General features: G+C 28.6%; 1 protein-coding gene across 2 annotated transcripts; it reads left to right on the top strand.

The window, feature by feature from the left end:
- Nucleotides 1-2,796: 2,796 nt before the first annotated feature.
- Nucleotides 2,797-11,365, top strand: LOC100163132 (phosphatidylinositol 4-kinase type 2-beta). 2 transcript variants are annotated; one of them, XM_016806397.2, is made up of 8 exons: nucleotides 3,175-3,330; nucleotides 5,405-5,468; nucleotides 5,555-5,673; nucleotides 5,773-6,105; nucleotides 6,168-6,422; nucleotides 6,532-6,759; nucleotides 8,795-8,934; nucleotides 10,472-11,365. In XM_016806397.2, exons 1-8 carry the CDS (start codon nucleotides 3,304-3,306, stop codon nucleotides 10,569-10,571), a joined length of 1,266 nt encoding a protein of 421 aa, XP_016661886.1. In that variant the 5' UTR covers nucleotides 3,175-3,303; the 3' UTR covers nucleotides 10,572-11,365. The 2 variants fall into 2 exon arrangements, with proteins under 2 accessions (XP_001947555.1, XP_016661886.1); XM_001947520.2 differs by lacking the exon at nucleotides 5,405-5,468 and having other exon boundaries at nucleotides 2,797-3,330.
- Nucleotides 11,366-14,613: the final 3,248 nt, after the last annotated feature.

Genomic DNA, 14,613 nt, shown 5'->3' with positions numbered 1-14,613 from the left:
AAAATTGTTAAAATTATATGATTATAGTAAATAATTTAAGAATTAATATACTCATGTCAGCCAATTTTCAAAAAAAATATTTTGAAAGAAGTTATTATAATAACTTACGTATGCGTTCCGAATTCATTTAATCAAAAAAATATTGATATATCAAAAGTTTTAAAAATAAGCTACTTGACTTAGATAAATGTTTTTACTATCAAAATTATTGTTTTTATAATCAGATTCACAAATTGGCTATTTTGAATATATCTAAAAAATTGAAATCAAATTTAAAATTTAAAATTTTCAATGTTAAAAAATAAGTACCTAATTAAAATATAAAAATAATTTTTTGCATAATATATTTAAAACTATAAATAAGAGACTATAAATTGTATATAAAAAAAACAATTTAAATATTGATTAGAACAAAAGTTATTTCAAAAGTCAGTTCTATTTATTACACCCTGTATAGGATATTATACTATATAATATCATACAGCATACACAATTACACAGACTGTCGAAAACTTGGAACTCATAAATGAACACCAACTGACAAGTGATTCGTATATCGTAATTAGGTTTTTGTCCGAATTAGATATGGGCACAGGAATGTTTATATTAGTAAATACTCGCGATACTAGTGTCATAGCGCAGAGTCGCCACTGGACTTGACAACTGATTATAACATAACCGACCACAACGACCGGGTTTAGTAGAGACATTGGAAAATAATGATTAATGTTCTGAATAGATTTGAATTCGAAAAAATGACAATTGTCGAGTTCATTTTTTCATTCATTATACTCTGTACCCTCATGTCTGATGATAAACTGTTTTTGGTTTTTTGTTGTTGTAAGGAGAAGTTTTGACACATATACACATAAATTATTAGAGGGTGCTAATTTTAAAACTGGGGGTGCTAATACCCCTAAGCCCCCCTCTATTTGCGCCTATGGGTACGGTATACCGGAATAATAAATAAAATCTAACTAGTATCGATATTTTTTACTTTAATATTGTTTCACATTACCTACTTATATACTTTATCATATACTATAATATATATTATATAATATTATAATCTCTAATATTACCATTGATACTAGAAAACAGCACTAAAACTTGCACTAATAATTATTTTATACTTAAAATTAAGTTAATTTATGTAAATTCTTATACTTTGCTTCAATTTTTTGAAAAACATAAGTAGGTAACTAGTAAAACTAGTAATTTTTTTTAAACTGTCCCTACCTATCGGCTATCAACATCTACCTACCTACCAATAAAACAATATGATTATTGATTACATGTATTTTATATCTTTATTTTTCTACACTGCTATACAGTACAGAATTAAACTTTAAAAGCTCGTTTAAAAGTAGGTAATCAATTTGAACCTAAATGGTAAGTAGGTGCTTAAGTTGTATACCGTTTACCAAAATAATTTTAAAATACCGGTATACTGAAAATACCGTCAGCCCTAGACTACAGTGAACGGTTACATGGGTTTTCTCTTCTCAATAATTATTTTAAAACAAAAATTGTTTGTTAAACGAAATGATATACGTCATAAATAAATAACAAAATTAATAATAATACATAATAAATAATCAATAAATAAAATTATATAATAATTTCAAACATAGAAATTTTTACAAAAAATCGTTGTCGCCCAGTAATAAGGTTTTAAATATATCATCTACCTAAGTCTAGAACCCTTTGCCTTTTGGTGTCACGCAGTTGTACCAATGATATAATCGACGTTATTTTTCAAATGCTAACCACTATATTTTTTTATGGATTCTGGTAAAGCTTCAATGATCAATTTTAGTTTGCTAGGTTATTAACTATTCCTCTAAAGTTTAGTAAAATATGCATTAATACTTTTAACTGATATACCTAATTTACAAGAGCTAAATAATTTTTTTTTATAACTACCTTTTTGTATACTTAATTAATTAATTAGTTAAATCGGTAATCTAAAATGTCCAAAAATAAAAAAACACATAACAAAATTTTTGGCAAACATGTTCATTATTTATAGTAATATTTCGTGATATAAGATTGAGAACAATTTTATTTTATAATTAGTAATGATAATTTACATACTATACCTACCTACTTAAATAGTAATTTTTTTTTTGAAAACTGTATTTTGGGGATAAAGATTGGCCCCCGAAACCAATGGCACCCTGGACCTTGCCCCCCCGCCCCCTTAATCAGGACCTGATAACATATCATTATATCATATTTTATAGTGTAATAAATTGATAATTTACCACAAAATAACAAAAATGAGAATAAGGCAATTAAAGACACCTACAGCGGAAAAAGAGATTTAAGGCAAAATGATGTTTACCCTCTAGCAATCTAGCATAGAAATTAAATGAAACAAATTTTCATAAAATAATTGACTTCTTATCATTTACCACAAAAAAAAGCATTGTTTTTGCTTGAAAATTTGTACCCTGCTAATTAGTAATTCCCATGACTAAAATAAATAAACATTTGTAATGCTTATAAGGTTTAAGTTATTACTAATTATTATTTATTAAAATAGTTCATACCACATACAACAGTCTATCAATATTATGATTTATTAGTTATTAGTTATTACCACGAACTACTACATGTCGTGGTTATTACGTAACTAAAATTTAAATAATTATTATTGAATTTTTTCATAAAGAATTACAACGTTGTCGTTTCATGGAACAATATGCGCAATCAATTATTGTTCCCGTCATTATCATTTATCTGCCAGACAACGTCGGAGGACGGAGATAGTAGCAATACGCAAACTAGTAAAGCAAACTGAACTGATCAAGCAAGTTCATTTTCAAAAAACATCTGTGTCTGTGTTTGATTTAAAAGAATTAATAATAATTATTATTATATATTCTTATTACGAATTACGATTACCTATAGGTATAACTTTTTGATTTCAAATTTTCAATAATTATTTTTGTTCAATTTCATTTAGTTTCAATTAATTCTTGAAATTTCTATTTTCTATGCTGTTCATTGAATTTATATGGCTGCCTAGTTTATCACATCATTATCGAATTTATGACTAACCTTGTTCGTCGTGGGCCTAATACCAAATTCCCAGGTGTCCTTGTGTTGGTGAGTCTTTGTTTCCGACTGTCTAAATGAACGAGGATAGTTTGCAACCCAACGGTATACTACAACAGCCGTCACCTACTACATCTATTTACCAGCCAATCGTACCTGACATTGAGTTCGAACAGCCTTTAAGCGACAATCTGGACGCCAAAGATAGGGAAAATCAACCACTACTGGGACGCATGGATCATGCTCCGGGTTATAATCATTTTCCTGGTAACTAAATTGATGCATTTTAAATTATATACAATAATATAATATAAAGACATCTGCTAATAGTACATTACTTCTAAGTAGGTATTTAATTTTTTGCCTTATTGATATCAGTATCATTATTAATTATAATATTATGTATTATGTACATATGTGTTAAAAGATATTAGTAATAAGACTAATTTAGCTAATATATAAAATATTAAACCACTTCTAATAGTAGGTATGTGTAATAAATAATGACTAAATACATTATACAACTAGGTATTATCGATAATTAACAATTAACATTAATCTGCTAAATTATAATCATTCATAGCTAATTAAATTATGTAATTAATACCATTTCATTGATGTTTAATTAGTTTTAATTACATAATTATTTAAAAAAATAATATTTAACATCCTTACTATTTATGTTTTTCCAAACTTGTATTGTTTGTATAATCATTCTCAGGACCTACATTTAAAAATATTAATATCTTCATTGTGAAATTTTTCAAACTATAATAATTAATAATCAATAAAACCTAAATGTTTTTACTATTTGTACACCCTAATGAATTGTTATTGAAAAGAAGGTAATTTAAAATAAAATAAATATAGGTAATTACTATAATTAATTTTGTATGTTAATTACCTAAATAGGCATTATAGGATATCTATGACAAAATGTTATACTTAGTGTAATAGGTAATAAGTTTAAATTTATTTAGTTTGATTGATTGACAATAGTAATAAAATTAGGTATCTACCTGGCATTATTACATTTTTTGATGCAGTTTCTATTTAAAAAAAAATAATGTAAATTAAATTGTATACGAGTGTTATGCTACAATGAGTCAGCACTATACCTAGATATGTATTTAAACTATAGGGATAATTGCCATATGGCAAGTTGAATTCTAATATCGCATATACCATTTATGGTGGAATATATTTTTCATAAATGAAATGTTTTAGGTATATAGGTACCTAACTATTAATTTGATTTTTTCCTTCATAGCTGACTTAAAAATATGATTTCTAACAATTGTAGAAATAATAATAATAATGAATAACTATTTTTAAGTGTAGATAATACAATACCTATTATTTTATCTGAATTGGTATTGGTATGTCAATTAAGCACTATAACATTTTTTATTTTTTTAACTTAAAGTAACTGTTGGAAATTTGTAGTTTTATCAGTTAAGCATAAATAGTTTAATAAAATTTTTTATTTATGGTAGATATTATGTAAACAATTTGGATGTTTTATAATTGGGGCCTATGCTATGACGTACAATTTAAAAATAAAAGAAATATTTTTAGAATGGATGAAACAATAAAAAATATCAATAAAAGTTGAAATAATATTGGGAAATTGGTATTGGTTTAAAAAAAGGCTACTATACTTTCTTTTAGACAATATCTAAAGTATTTTAAATTACAAATATTGGTTTTTCTTAGAAATAATATTTTATTTTATCAATCACGTGCAGTTTTATTCTTTTAAAAAAAAAAATATTTTATTATTCTAGTCAATTATATATATATATATATATAATGTACAATGATTATAATAAAATGTCTAAGATAATATTAGAAAATATATAGTTAAGGTACTTATTATATTATAGCATTATGTATATATAAATATATTTAATATAGAATAATTATGCTATGTAATCAGTTATTTAATATTGAAAGTTCATAACTAAAGGTCAATTGTTATTTTTTATATCTGTTTGCCACTGGGTATTGATTGAAGCTGTATAATGTTTGTGTATAGTATCACATCTAAGTATTTTTTAATAGGTTATATTATGATGAGAAATTCATTCAATTATATACCACACCTCTTAGACTAAACTTAACTCGCATTAAGTACTCGACTTAATGCGTCAATATTGTTTAGAAATAATGGATGATACTACATAATATTATTATCATGAATTCTGATAAATGATAATACTTAAATTGTTGTTTATATTATTATATGTATTTGAGTATAAAGTTATTTTTAGTAACTTTTAGTGAAGTAGTAAGCCACATGATAAATTTAGACAGTTTAATATTGTTTTATAATTTATTGTATTTTAAACTCATGATGTTCGAAGATATATCTATAGTTGATTATGATTGTTATGAAAAATATGGTAAATTTTATATTTGTTATTTAAGTATTATGTATAAAGAATATGCAATTAAATTTAAGTTCATTCGTTATTTCATTTCTTTGTAGATGATCCGGCATTCAGTTATGTTATTAAACAATCAGAATTAGCTATAGATAATAGCGTCTTCCCTGAACGTATTTATCAAGGGTCCAGTGGTAGCTATTTTGTCAAAGATACAAATTGTGTAAGTTTTATTTACAAATATATACTTTATTTTAAAGTAAATTGTTAAAATGTCAATTTAGCTTATACAATTATTAAAACAAATTATTTTATACTTTAGAAAACTATTGGTGTTTTTAAACCAAAAGATGAAGAACCATATGGATTGTTGAATCCAAAATGGATCAAATGGCTACATAAAAACTGTTGTCCGTGTTGTTTTGGCCGTTCGTGTTTAATACCTAATCAAGGATACCTGTCTGAAGCTGGTGCCAGCCTTGTATCAGTTAAACTTGGATTGAATATTGTACCAAAAACTAAGGTTGCAAAGTTGGTTAGTGAGACATTCAACTATGGACGTATAGACAGAGAGAAGACTAGAATGAAACATGCTATTAACGATCATTTTCCTAAATTGGGACGGCGATTTAATAGACTTGGTCTTAGGCCCAAAGTATGTAAAGTGAATTTCGATTTAATTGAATAATTGGATAATTTGTACACTATTACTTTCAGATAGGATCCTTCCAATTATTCATGGAAGGTTATAAAGATGCTGAATATTGGCTTAGGCGACTTGAATTAGCTCCATTGCCATTAAATCTTCAATCCCGTTTTCAAATTCAATTTGAAAGGCTTGTTGTGTTAGATTACATTATTCGAAACACTGATCGAGGTAATGATAACTGGTTGATTAGGTATGATCAACCGAGCTTAAGCACAAGCCCAAATGCTAGCCTTACAAATTCTACAGTCAGTGAAAGCTCAAATGTAAGCTAAATTATTGTATATTTCTTTTATTTGTTTATAAACATTTAAATATTTAAATAACTAATAATTATTATATTAATAATATTTATCGGTGTCCTCGTTTCTATAGGAATGGAATAGTGTTCAAGAACCAGACATAAAGATAGCAGCTATTGATAATGGCTTAGCATTTCCATTTAAACACCCTGATTCATGGCGTGCATACCCCTACCATTGGGCATGGCTTCCACAAGCAAAGATTCCATTCAGTAAGGATACAAAAGAACTAGTATTGCCTTATCTGTCTGATATGAACTTTGTTCAAGATTTGTGTGATGATCTTTACACTTTGTTTAAGGTAAAAAGAAAAATATTTATCATATATAAGAAAAGATTTTGAAAATTTTAAATTATATCATAATATCTAAGCTCCACAAAACAAAAAAATCCAACTAAAATAAATTCAGTTTACCACTTCGATAAATCATTTATTTCCTGTTCAACATTTTCTTATAGTAGTTTTATGTACACAAATAAATATTACCAAAAATTTCAAAGTTAAATTGTTTCTTGTACCATTTAATTGCTACAGTAATATTAATACAGTATATACTCGACCTATTTTTGTTTGTGAAAAAAGTTTTGATTTTCAACTCAATATCTTAGACATTTGATAAAATTAGATATTTAACCAGTCGTTGGTGACGTTGATATTTTCATATCATTAGTGACGTGTTAGCGTTTCGCTCACATTTAATTATTTTTGGAAGGGTGAAATTGGGAAAAGTGGACTGACTAATCTATAAGTAGACAATACAACGAATCTAAATCAGTTTTAAAAACTATTATCGCATTACTAGGTCGATCAGTATGATCAGGGGCGGACTGGCCCAGGGTGCTATACTCCAAGTAGCACCCCGGGCCCCCGTTTGTATTTATGATCCGGGCCCCCGATTACCACAGTCAGTATACGGTATAATACTGGTATAATACGGTATTATACAAAATAAAATAACATATTTCAACATCTCTACAAATAAACAACATGTTATTCTTATTTTTTTTTTATATTTACTTATAAAAAAAAGGGCTCTTTCCTAATATAGGTAGGTTTGAAAAAAAATTACGGGCCCCTAATTAATTTTGCACCCCGGGCCAAAAATAGCCAGTTCGCCCCTGAGTATGATGGAAGAAATATTAGTATGTTTTGGCTAAAATAACTGGCCGCCGTCGGACCGCCGATCCCCGGCGAGCAAATACTGGTAACCGTCGACATTTGATGGTAATAAGACGGAAAGTTTATATATAGTTTAGTTATTTTCCACGTATTTATTTCCATAAGTAACTTGTATGAGCATACTAAAAATATCGATATAAGCAAAATAATTTGAAGCCAATGGTTCCCAAAATAACAGTTATGTGAGCGAAATGCTCATAGCGTCATCAACGACGGGTTAAACGAATAATAAAAATTTTAATTATATTGTTGTAATTGAAAAATATTCATTGCGGGAACTTGAAACTCTAACGAAGGTACATACTTATATTTTATGTGATATTTATATTAGCGCAATGTCATTTTGAAAACTTAGTTAAATTTTAAGGTATTACCTATTTATACCACAAACCTATAATTTATACCATTCTATTTTAATGCAACATTAACTCAAAAGTTATGAACAATAGTAAATTATATAAATATATTATACTATTATAATAATGAAATGTTTAATAATATAATTAATATAATGTTTTTGGGAAATTAAATCAACTTACTGTAGTACCACCATTAAAGATAGTATGGTTGCACAATGAACCATAATAAAATGATGCTCCGAGTTTCCTTGTTATCACAACGACTAGCAAAACCAAACATTGATGTTCCAATCGTTTAAATATTGTATCGTATATATAAATCATATAATTGTATGCCTAGTGGCCTATGGCTAGTACTTAATTTTTACTCTATGAGCGCTAGCAAAAGCTTCTAGAGTATCATTGATAATAAAAGAAACTATGAGCATCATTCAATTGTTTCTTATCATAATTCGTTGGGCAACCATACTATCTTTAAGTACAGCAAGGCGGTTACCTAATTTCCCCCTTTTTTTTTCTTAAATCAAAATTTTGTGTTATAGGTCAATTTTTGATTGAATTGAATTATGAAATATAACCTCGTAACCAATTTACGTGTAATAATGTTTTTTTTTTTAAATAAATAAATTGTACCTATAAAAGTTAAACAGTGACTATCTAATAAATTGTATTGCATTAAGGTTGACTTAAAAAAATATAAATATATGTATAACATAGACTAACTGTACCTATAATACTACAATTTTATTTTTAAAAATTAGCAAAGCTAATTATTGTTCATATATTTCAACTTACAGATAGACAAAGGATTTGATAGACATATGTTTGAAAAGCAAATGAGTGTTATGCGTGGACAGATATTAAATTTAACTCAAGCTCTAAAAGATGGTAAAAGTCCTGTACAACTTGTTCAAATGCCAGCCGTTATTGTTGAACGGTAATGACAAATAATATTAATTCAGTATCTATAGTTTGGCCTTTACTGTTAACAATTATTTGATTTGCCCAAGGTTACCCTTAGCTGTACTTTATCTTAAATAAGAGAAACTTCAGGTGGCAAAAAAAATTTTGCCTGTCAGATTTTGCACAAAAAAAAAGTGATTTTTAGACTAAAAGATTCAAATTATTGTTAGTGTCATAATGAATAATCTATACATATAAAATCCAATTACCACTTAGTCACTGATCGCTGTAACTCAAAAACTACACAACATACGAACTTGAAATTTGGAATGGAAGTTCTCTCATATTTTCACCGTGCAATAAGAAAGGATTTTCAAAAATGTTGCGTTTTAATGGAGTAATTAACAATTATAATTATTCACCGTCAATATGTATTGTACTGCACAGCACGGGCGCACGGCGGTCCGCCGATTTTCAGATACGTGCAACCTATCCTTTTTGTCTGAAGGTCAACAATAAGAATTGATCCAAGAAGTTTATCGATAAAAATAATCTCATGCATCGCGCGTACACCAATAATCCAATTATATTTTTAAAAGATAAAATAACCCCCCAAAATATATTAATATAATATAAATACTCCTAAAAATCTGGGATGATCAACTGTGACTTCAATACTATTTTAGGTACACTGTATACACATTTTTTTTCAACTACAATACTGTACTAATATATAGGCTATATTTTATCTCCCATCTCACTGTATCCGCAATGTACCGCAGGTAGATTGCCTACCTGATAATATACTGTTCGCATAACCATAAGCGAAACTCATGGGCAACGCCACGCGGCTAAAAATTAAAATATAATATGATTTTGTTTCCATACCTATGCTGAGCGAATTACACCCAAAAGGAATTAATTTAACACAACTTTTTTCCCGGGCAACGCCGGGTTATTCAGCTAATATAAACACAAAAATATCATATTTTTATTCATAGATATTACAATTACAGCTGAAAAAAAAGTTGTTCAAAATCTTCTTGACCAAAATCTAGAAACCTATTCAGGACATTTCTAGGAAATATTGGTCGAAAACTCATAACAATAAATAAATATACTAATGTTCGTTTACAAATACTTAAAAGTAATTTTAATGTCATTGTGTTAAATTGCTTATATTAATTTTCTTAAAACACTACCGACTAGAGCCCCTTAACTGTGTTATTCTTAGCAAAATGCAATCAAGCTATATCCAAAATAAGAGCTACCAAGTGGCTACGGGTAAAACCGGTTTTCTTATGTATATCAGGGGGTATATATATATATCTTATTTTGCACAGGGTATATGCGGGTTATTAGAATAATAAAGTGACACTCCTGAGTCTTGAGAACACAGCACCACAAGGTGTGTGTTAACTACACCCATTACATAGAAGCCTGCCAACTGAGGTTACTCTTATTTGAAATAATATGTACATTTACTAACAATGAATTAAATTATTAAAAGTTTATTTTATAAAATAATACTTTTGTTAAGCTTTGTACAAAGTTATTATTTTATTTTCCAGGTCTAAAGGTCATGTGGGAACTACTTCCAAGTTTCGTTCATTCAGTGATACATTTACTCAAAGATTTCAAAACAAAAGTCCTTTCTTTTCCTGGTGTTAAATGCTCTTTATTTATAATACATACATTTTAATAGTGGTCAGTGTATTTTTAAAATTTTATTATAATTGCAAAATTACAGCTAATAGATTTTTTATGAAATTTTCTTTATTTTTGTTGCTTAAGTTTTTTGATTAGTTAATTGTTGGTTTTAAATGTTTTAATACATACATTGTCTGATCATCACAATTACTATTAAGAAAATATAATCCTTGAGATTTTAAATTAAAAATATTTAAGTGATTTTTTTTATTATGTGATTTACTTCTGTTGATAATGAAGTAAATCTCTTAATTTTGCATCTAGTTCTAGTCTCAAGTTAATATCCTAATAATTAAATTAATTTATATGTTATACATTGAAAAGAATGTCAAAATTGTGTGTAATATATAATAATAGAAGGCTGTGGATGTAATAAAAATAATAACTTGATATTTTTTCGGAAAACAGGGATAAACAGCCTATAGTTATTTTAATTGTATTTTTTTTAAATTAAAAATTAAGGTTGCATTTGGAACTGAAGCAATATATTATATTAAGCATTTGTTTAAATCAATTCTATAGTTCTGTAAGTCTGAGGCAAAACATTGCAATTATTCTGCAGTTGATAACTGATATTTTATATTTAATTCAGTTCCTAGTTCAATCGTAATTTGTTATTTACATTTATTTTATAAGTTATTTTTCTGCATTGTAGTTTAATAATAATTATTTTTTCATTCCACCATTAATTTCTAAACATATTATTGTTATTTATACTCAAACATTAAATAAAATATTAAACAAAAATAAAAAAAGTTTTATTCAATTTTTATATAGGTAGTTGTACTAGTTTATACTAATTGTCTAGGCGGATTTCCGGGGGTATTATTTGAGTTGGGTTTAGGATGTTGGAGGGGGGGGGGTTAGCCCCACTCACCAAACAGACGGCATTTTAGTTGTGTTGGATACTGGGATCGAAGCCCCCTCATATTTTTAACTTCAATGTGATCCCCTCGATCACATGTTTCCCGAATGATGTTAAAACTGTTAGCCTTCATTGACATTTTAATGGATTTACGACTTTTCTAAGTGAGATTGGAATCGTTTAACAACAGAATATAGGCTCTTTTCGGTCCATACTAATGTCTTTCACTCTTTCCTATCATATGCATGATCTAGATCTCCATTCCTCTCTTGTCTCAAGTTCATTAAATCCTTTTTAACTGAATATAACCACTGTTGCTTCGGGCAACCCATGGTATTTTCCTATTATTTATACTGTTTTGGGATCTCCAAATGTGGCCTGCCCACTCCACTCTTGTATTTCTTACTTATTGGCCTATATTTCCTTTTTTGTACAATCATTTCAGCTGTTCGTTTGTTCTTCGCTCCCAAACATGAGTATCAGGGTCATATTATTAAGGTCCACTAATCTTCCTTAAAACTTTTCTCTCCAAAATATTTAATCTCTTATCGCCTGCTGTTGTAACCCAGGTATTTTTATTTTTTTTCCGTTTTGAACCGACTGCAGAGGAGGGTCTATTTGCGCAATACACAATAAATCACATACATATATACATATGACGAATAATAAACCAGGAAATGGGCGATTGAGCTTTGCCACCTAGTAATGCCGAGTCTTGTTTTTCGCTCCTATTTTCGGCCTGGTGTTGCACGGCCTGGAATCTCTTTCTGCTGATTTGGAGCGGTTCTTGCTTCAATCTAAGCTAGCCTCGGTAGCCCAGGTATTATAAGTACTGATATGACACACCAGTTGTGTGATACATAAATTTTCTTTAGTTTTACCTGCCATTCATTTTGGCTTAACCAAGTGTGACATGGGCACATGGCAAAGTATCAACCATTTCCTGCTTTCAAGTGGAGCTTAACTTCTTTATGCATGCATAACAAAATATAGTTAAATGTAGTTCCTATTGTTTATATTGACAATTGACCCCAAGGTATTTTAATTCCTGTACTTGTTGAAAAGATATTCTATCAACTTTCCAGTCTGACTCGTCCTCATCATTTTGTATGCTTATACATATTACTATTGAGTATATAATACACATATTATATTTATTTTCTCCTCATTCACCGACAATCCCAAATATCTGCCTACTTTCATTAAGCTAGACATACTATCTGTAACATCCTCTTTTTTATCGCCCATGATTATTACATATCGTCTGCATAGGCTGTAATAGAGTGTATGACTTCCATTCTGCATTGTTGTTGCATTCTCAAATGTTAGATTAAAAAATAGTTAATAAAGCATCACCCTGTCTTAGTCTTTTATCGGTTTCAAAAGAATCTGAAAGCTCAACGTGTACCCTGATTACACACTTTGTGTTATTATTGCATAACTTTTTTAAGTTTACAATTTTAGTTGGTATTTCTTAGTTTGTCAGGATCTTCCATAATTTCTCACAAAATTATAATATCATAAGCTTGTTTGAAATCCGCGAACACTAAACGTATATGGTATATCTTTATTATATTTATGAAGCTTGCTTAAAATTAACCGTACTATGAATATGTGGTCAATCGTCAACTTCCCACTTCCCCTCTTGAAGCCACATCGCCCACATCGATAGTTCCCCTTTACACTCTTTGATATCTCTTGTATTCTCCTTTGAGACTTAGAGAGGAATAAAGACAATCCCTTTTACCCCACATCCAAATAATTTATGTCCCCAAGTTTAGGGGGGCATAGTGGCCATGGACATCCTAGGCATCATCAACTACCTATAAGGCTATAAATAATAATTTCTTTCAAAAATCTGTGTATAAATTCAGAGTGTTCTTAAATTATAATCACGGCCTACAAATTTTACTATTGGATACATGTTTTCTCCTCTATATAGGCCTAATATAATAGTGGGTGAATAGTTAAAAGTAAAATTGTTGGACCGGACTGCGTCTCTGATAGCCTGATGAGAAGATAAAAGTCAGTTTTACCTAAAAATAAATTGGTTTGTATCACAAAAACCTCTCAGTCCAACCATTGTGATCTGTAATCTGTTTAATGTAAGGAGGGTACATGTATAAAATATAAATGTATGCATACATACGAATAAATAATTACCTACATAATATTATTTAATAAAGTTTTAAACGTACTTTTTTGAGTAGATTCGTGGAATAATCTGCGTAGACGTAAAATATTCAAAATTGCAAATTTCAAAAGGTTATAACGTTGGAACTATAAGTGTGACTGACAAATTCTGATTGTAACATTATGCTTAACTCGTTAAAATATACCTATATAAGTTTTCGAAAAAATTCCCAAAAATCGAGCTAAATTGCATTATTTCAATATATTTGTCTAATATTCAATTTGCAATAGTGATTACTGAATACTGATAATTGTTTATTACGAAGTAATATTAGGTAGGTACCTATATTATATTTACGGCAACCGCCAACCATAGGTAATATGGGATTTGTTGTTTCTATAAAATAATATACTATATATTAGATAGTGCTGGACAGGATAAAAAACCACGGACTCATTTTAGACCCAACAATTCGTTGGGAAACAAATAACCTCATGCAAGATACAGCAGTGGACGAGGAAAAGAGGGCGATATACCAACCATGCGTCCCCATACTTAAGAACCAATACAACATCAACAACTGGGACGTCGTGGGTTTATGGTTTTTGGGCCCGAGGTACCGCATCTTGCTTTCTGAGAATTTTTTTCAGAACCCATGGACTAAACATCTTTGATCTAGTAAAAATATGTTTGTGTATTCTAAGGGATACACTCAATATTATAAACTACCACTTATATTCGTAAACCGTAATATCATTGTTTATCTTCTGTATAAATTTTATTTATTTCTATTTTATCTTATTATTCAATATTTAATCTGTATTTTTTTTTAAAAAATAATTAATGCTACCCGGTTGATATCTCATCCATTTAGAACGTACAGTAATTTTATTTATATATTTATTTACTATAATTTTATAATTTTTAACAATCCTATGTATTTCAATATTGAACTTTGTATACTGTGTCTTTTGGCAACCCGCATGGTGGGCAGTCCGCTTAAT

The sequence above is a fragment of the Acyrthosiphon pisum genome, chromosome A1 (genome assembly GCF_005508785.2).
Source record: "Acyrthosiphon pisum isolate AL4f chromosome A1, pea_aphid_22Mar2018_4r6ur, whole genome shotgun sequence".
Taxonomy (NCBI): domain Eukaryota; kingdom Metazoa; phylum Arthropoda; class Insecta; order Hemiptera; family Aphididae; genus Acyrthosiphon; species Acyrthosiphon pisum.
This window is presented reverse-complemented; position numbering and strand designations above follow the sequence as displayed.

Excerpts from the sequence above, each read along its gene's own strand:
- LOC100163132 (XM_001947520.2), top strand. The coding sequence starts at position 3,141 with ATGAACGAGGATAGTTTGCAACCCAACGGTATACTACAACAGCCGTCA. Across the intron at positions 6,106-6,167 it reads GACTTGGTCTTAGGCCCAAA|ATAGGATCCTTCCAATTATT; the intron begins GTATGTAAAGTG and ends TATTACTTTCAG. Across the intron at positions 6,423-6,531 it reads CAGTCAGTGAAAGCTCAAAT|GAATGGAATAGTGTTCAAGA; the intron begins GTAAGCTAAATT and ends TCGTTTCTATAG.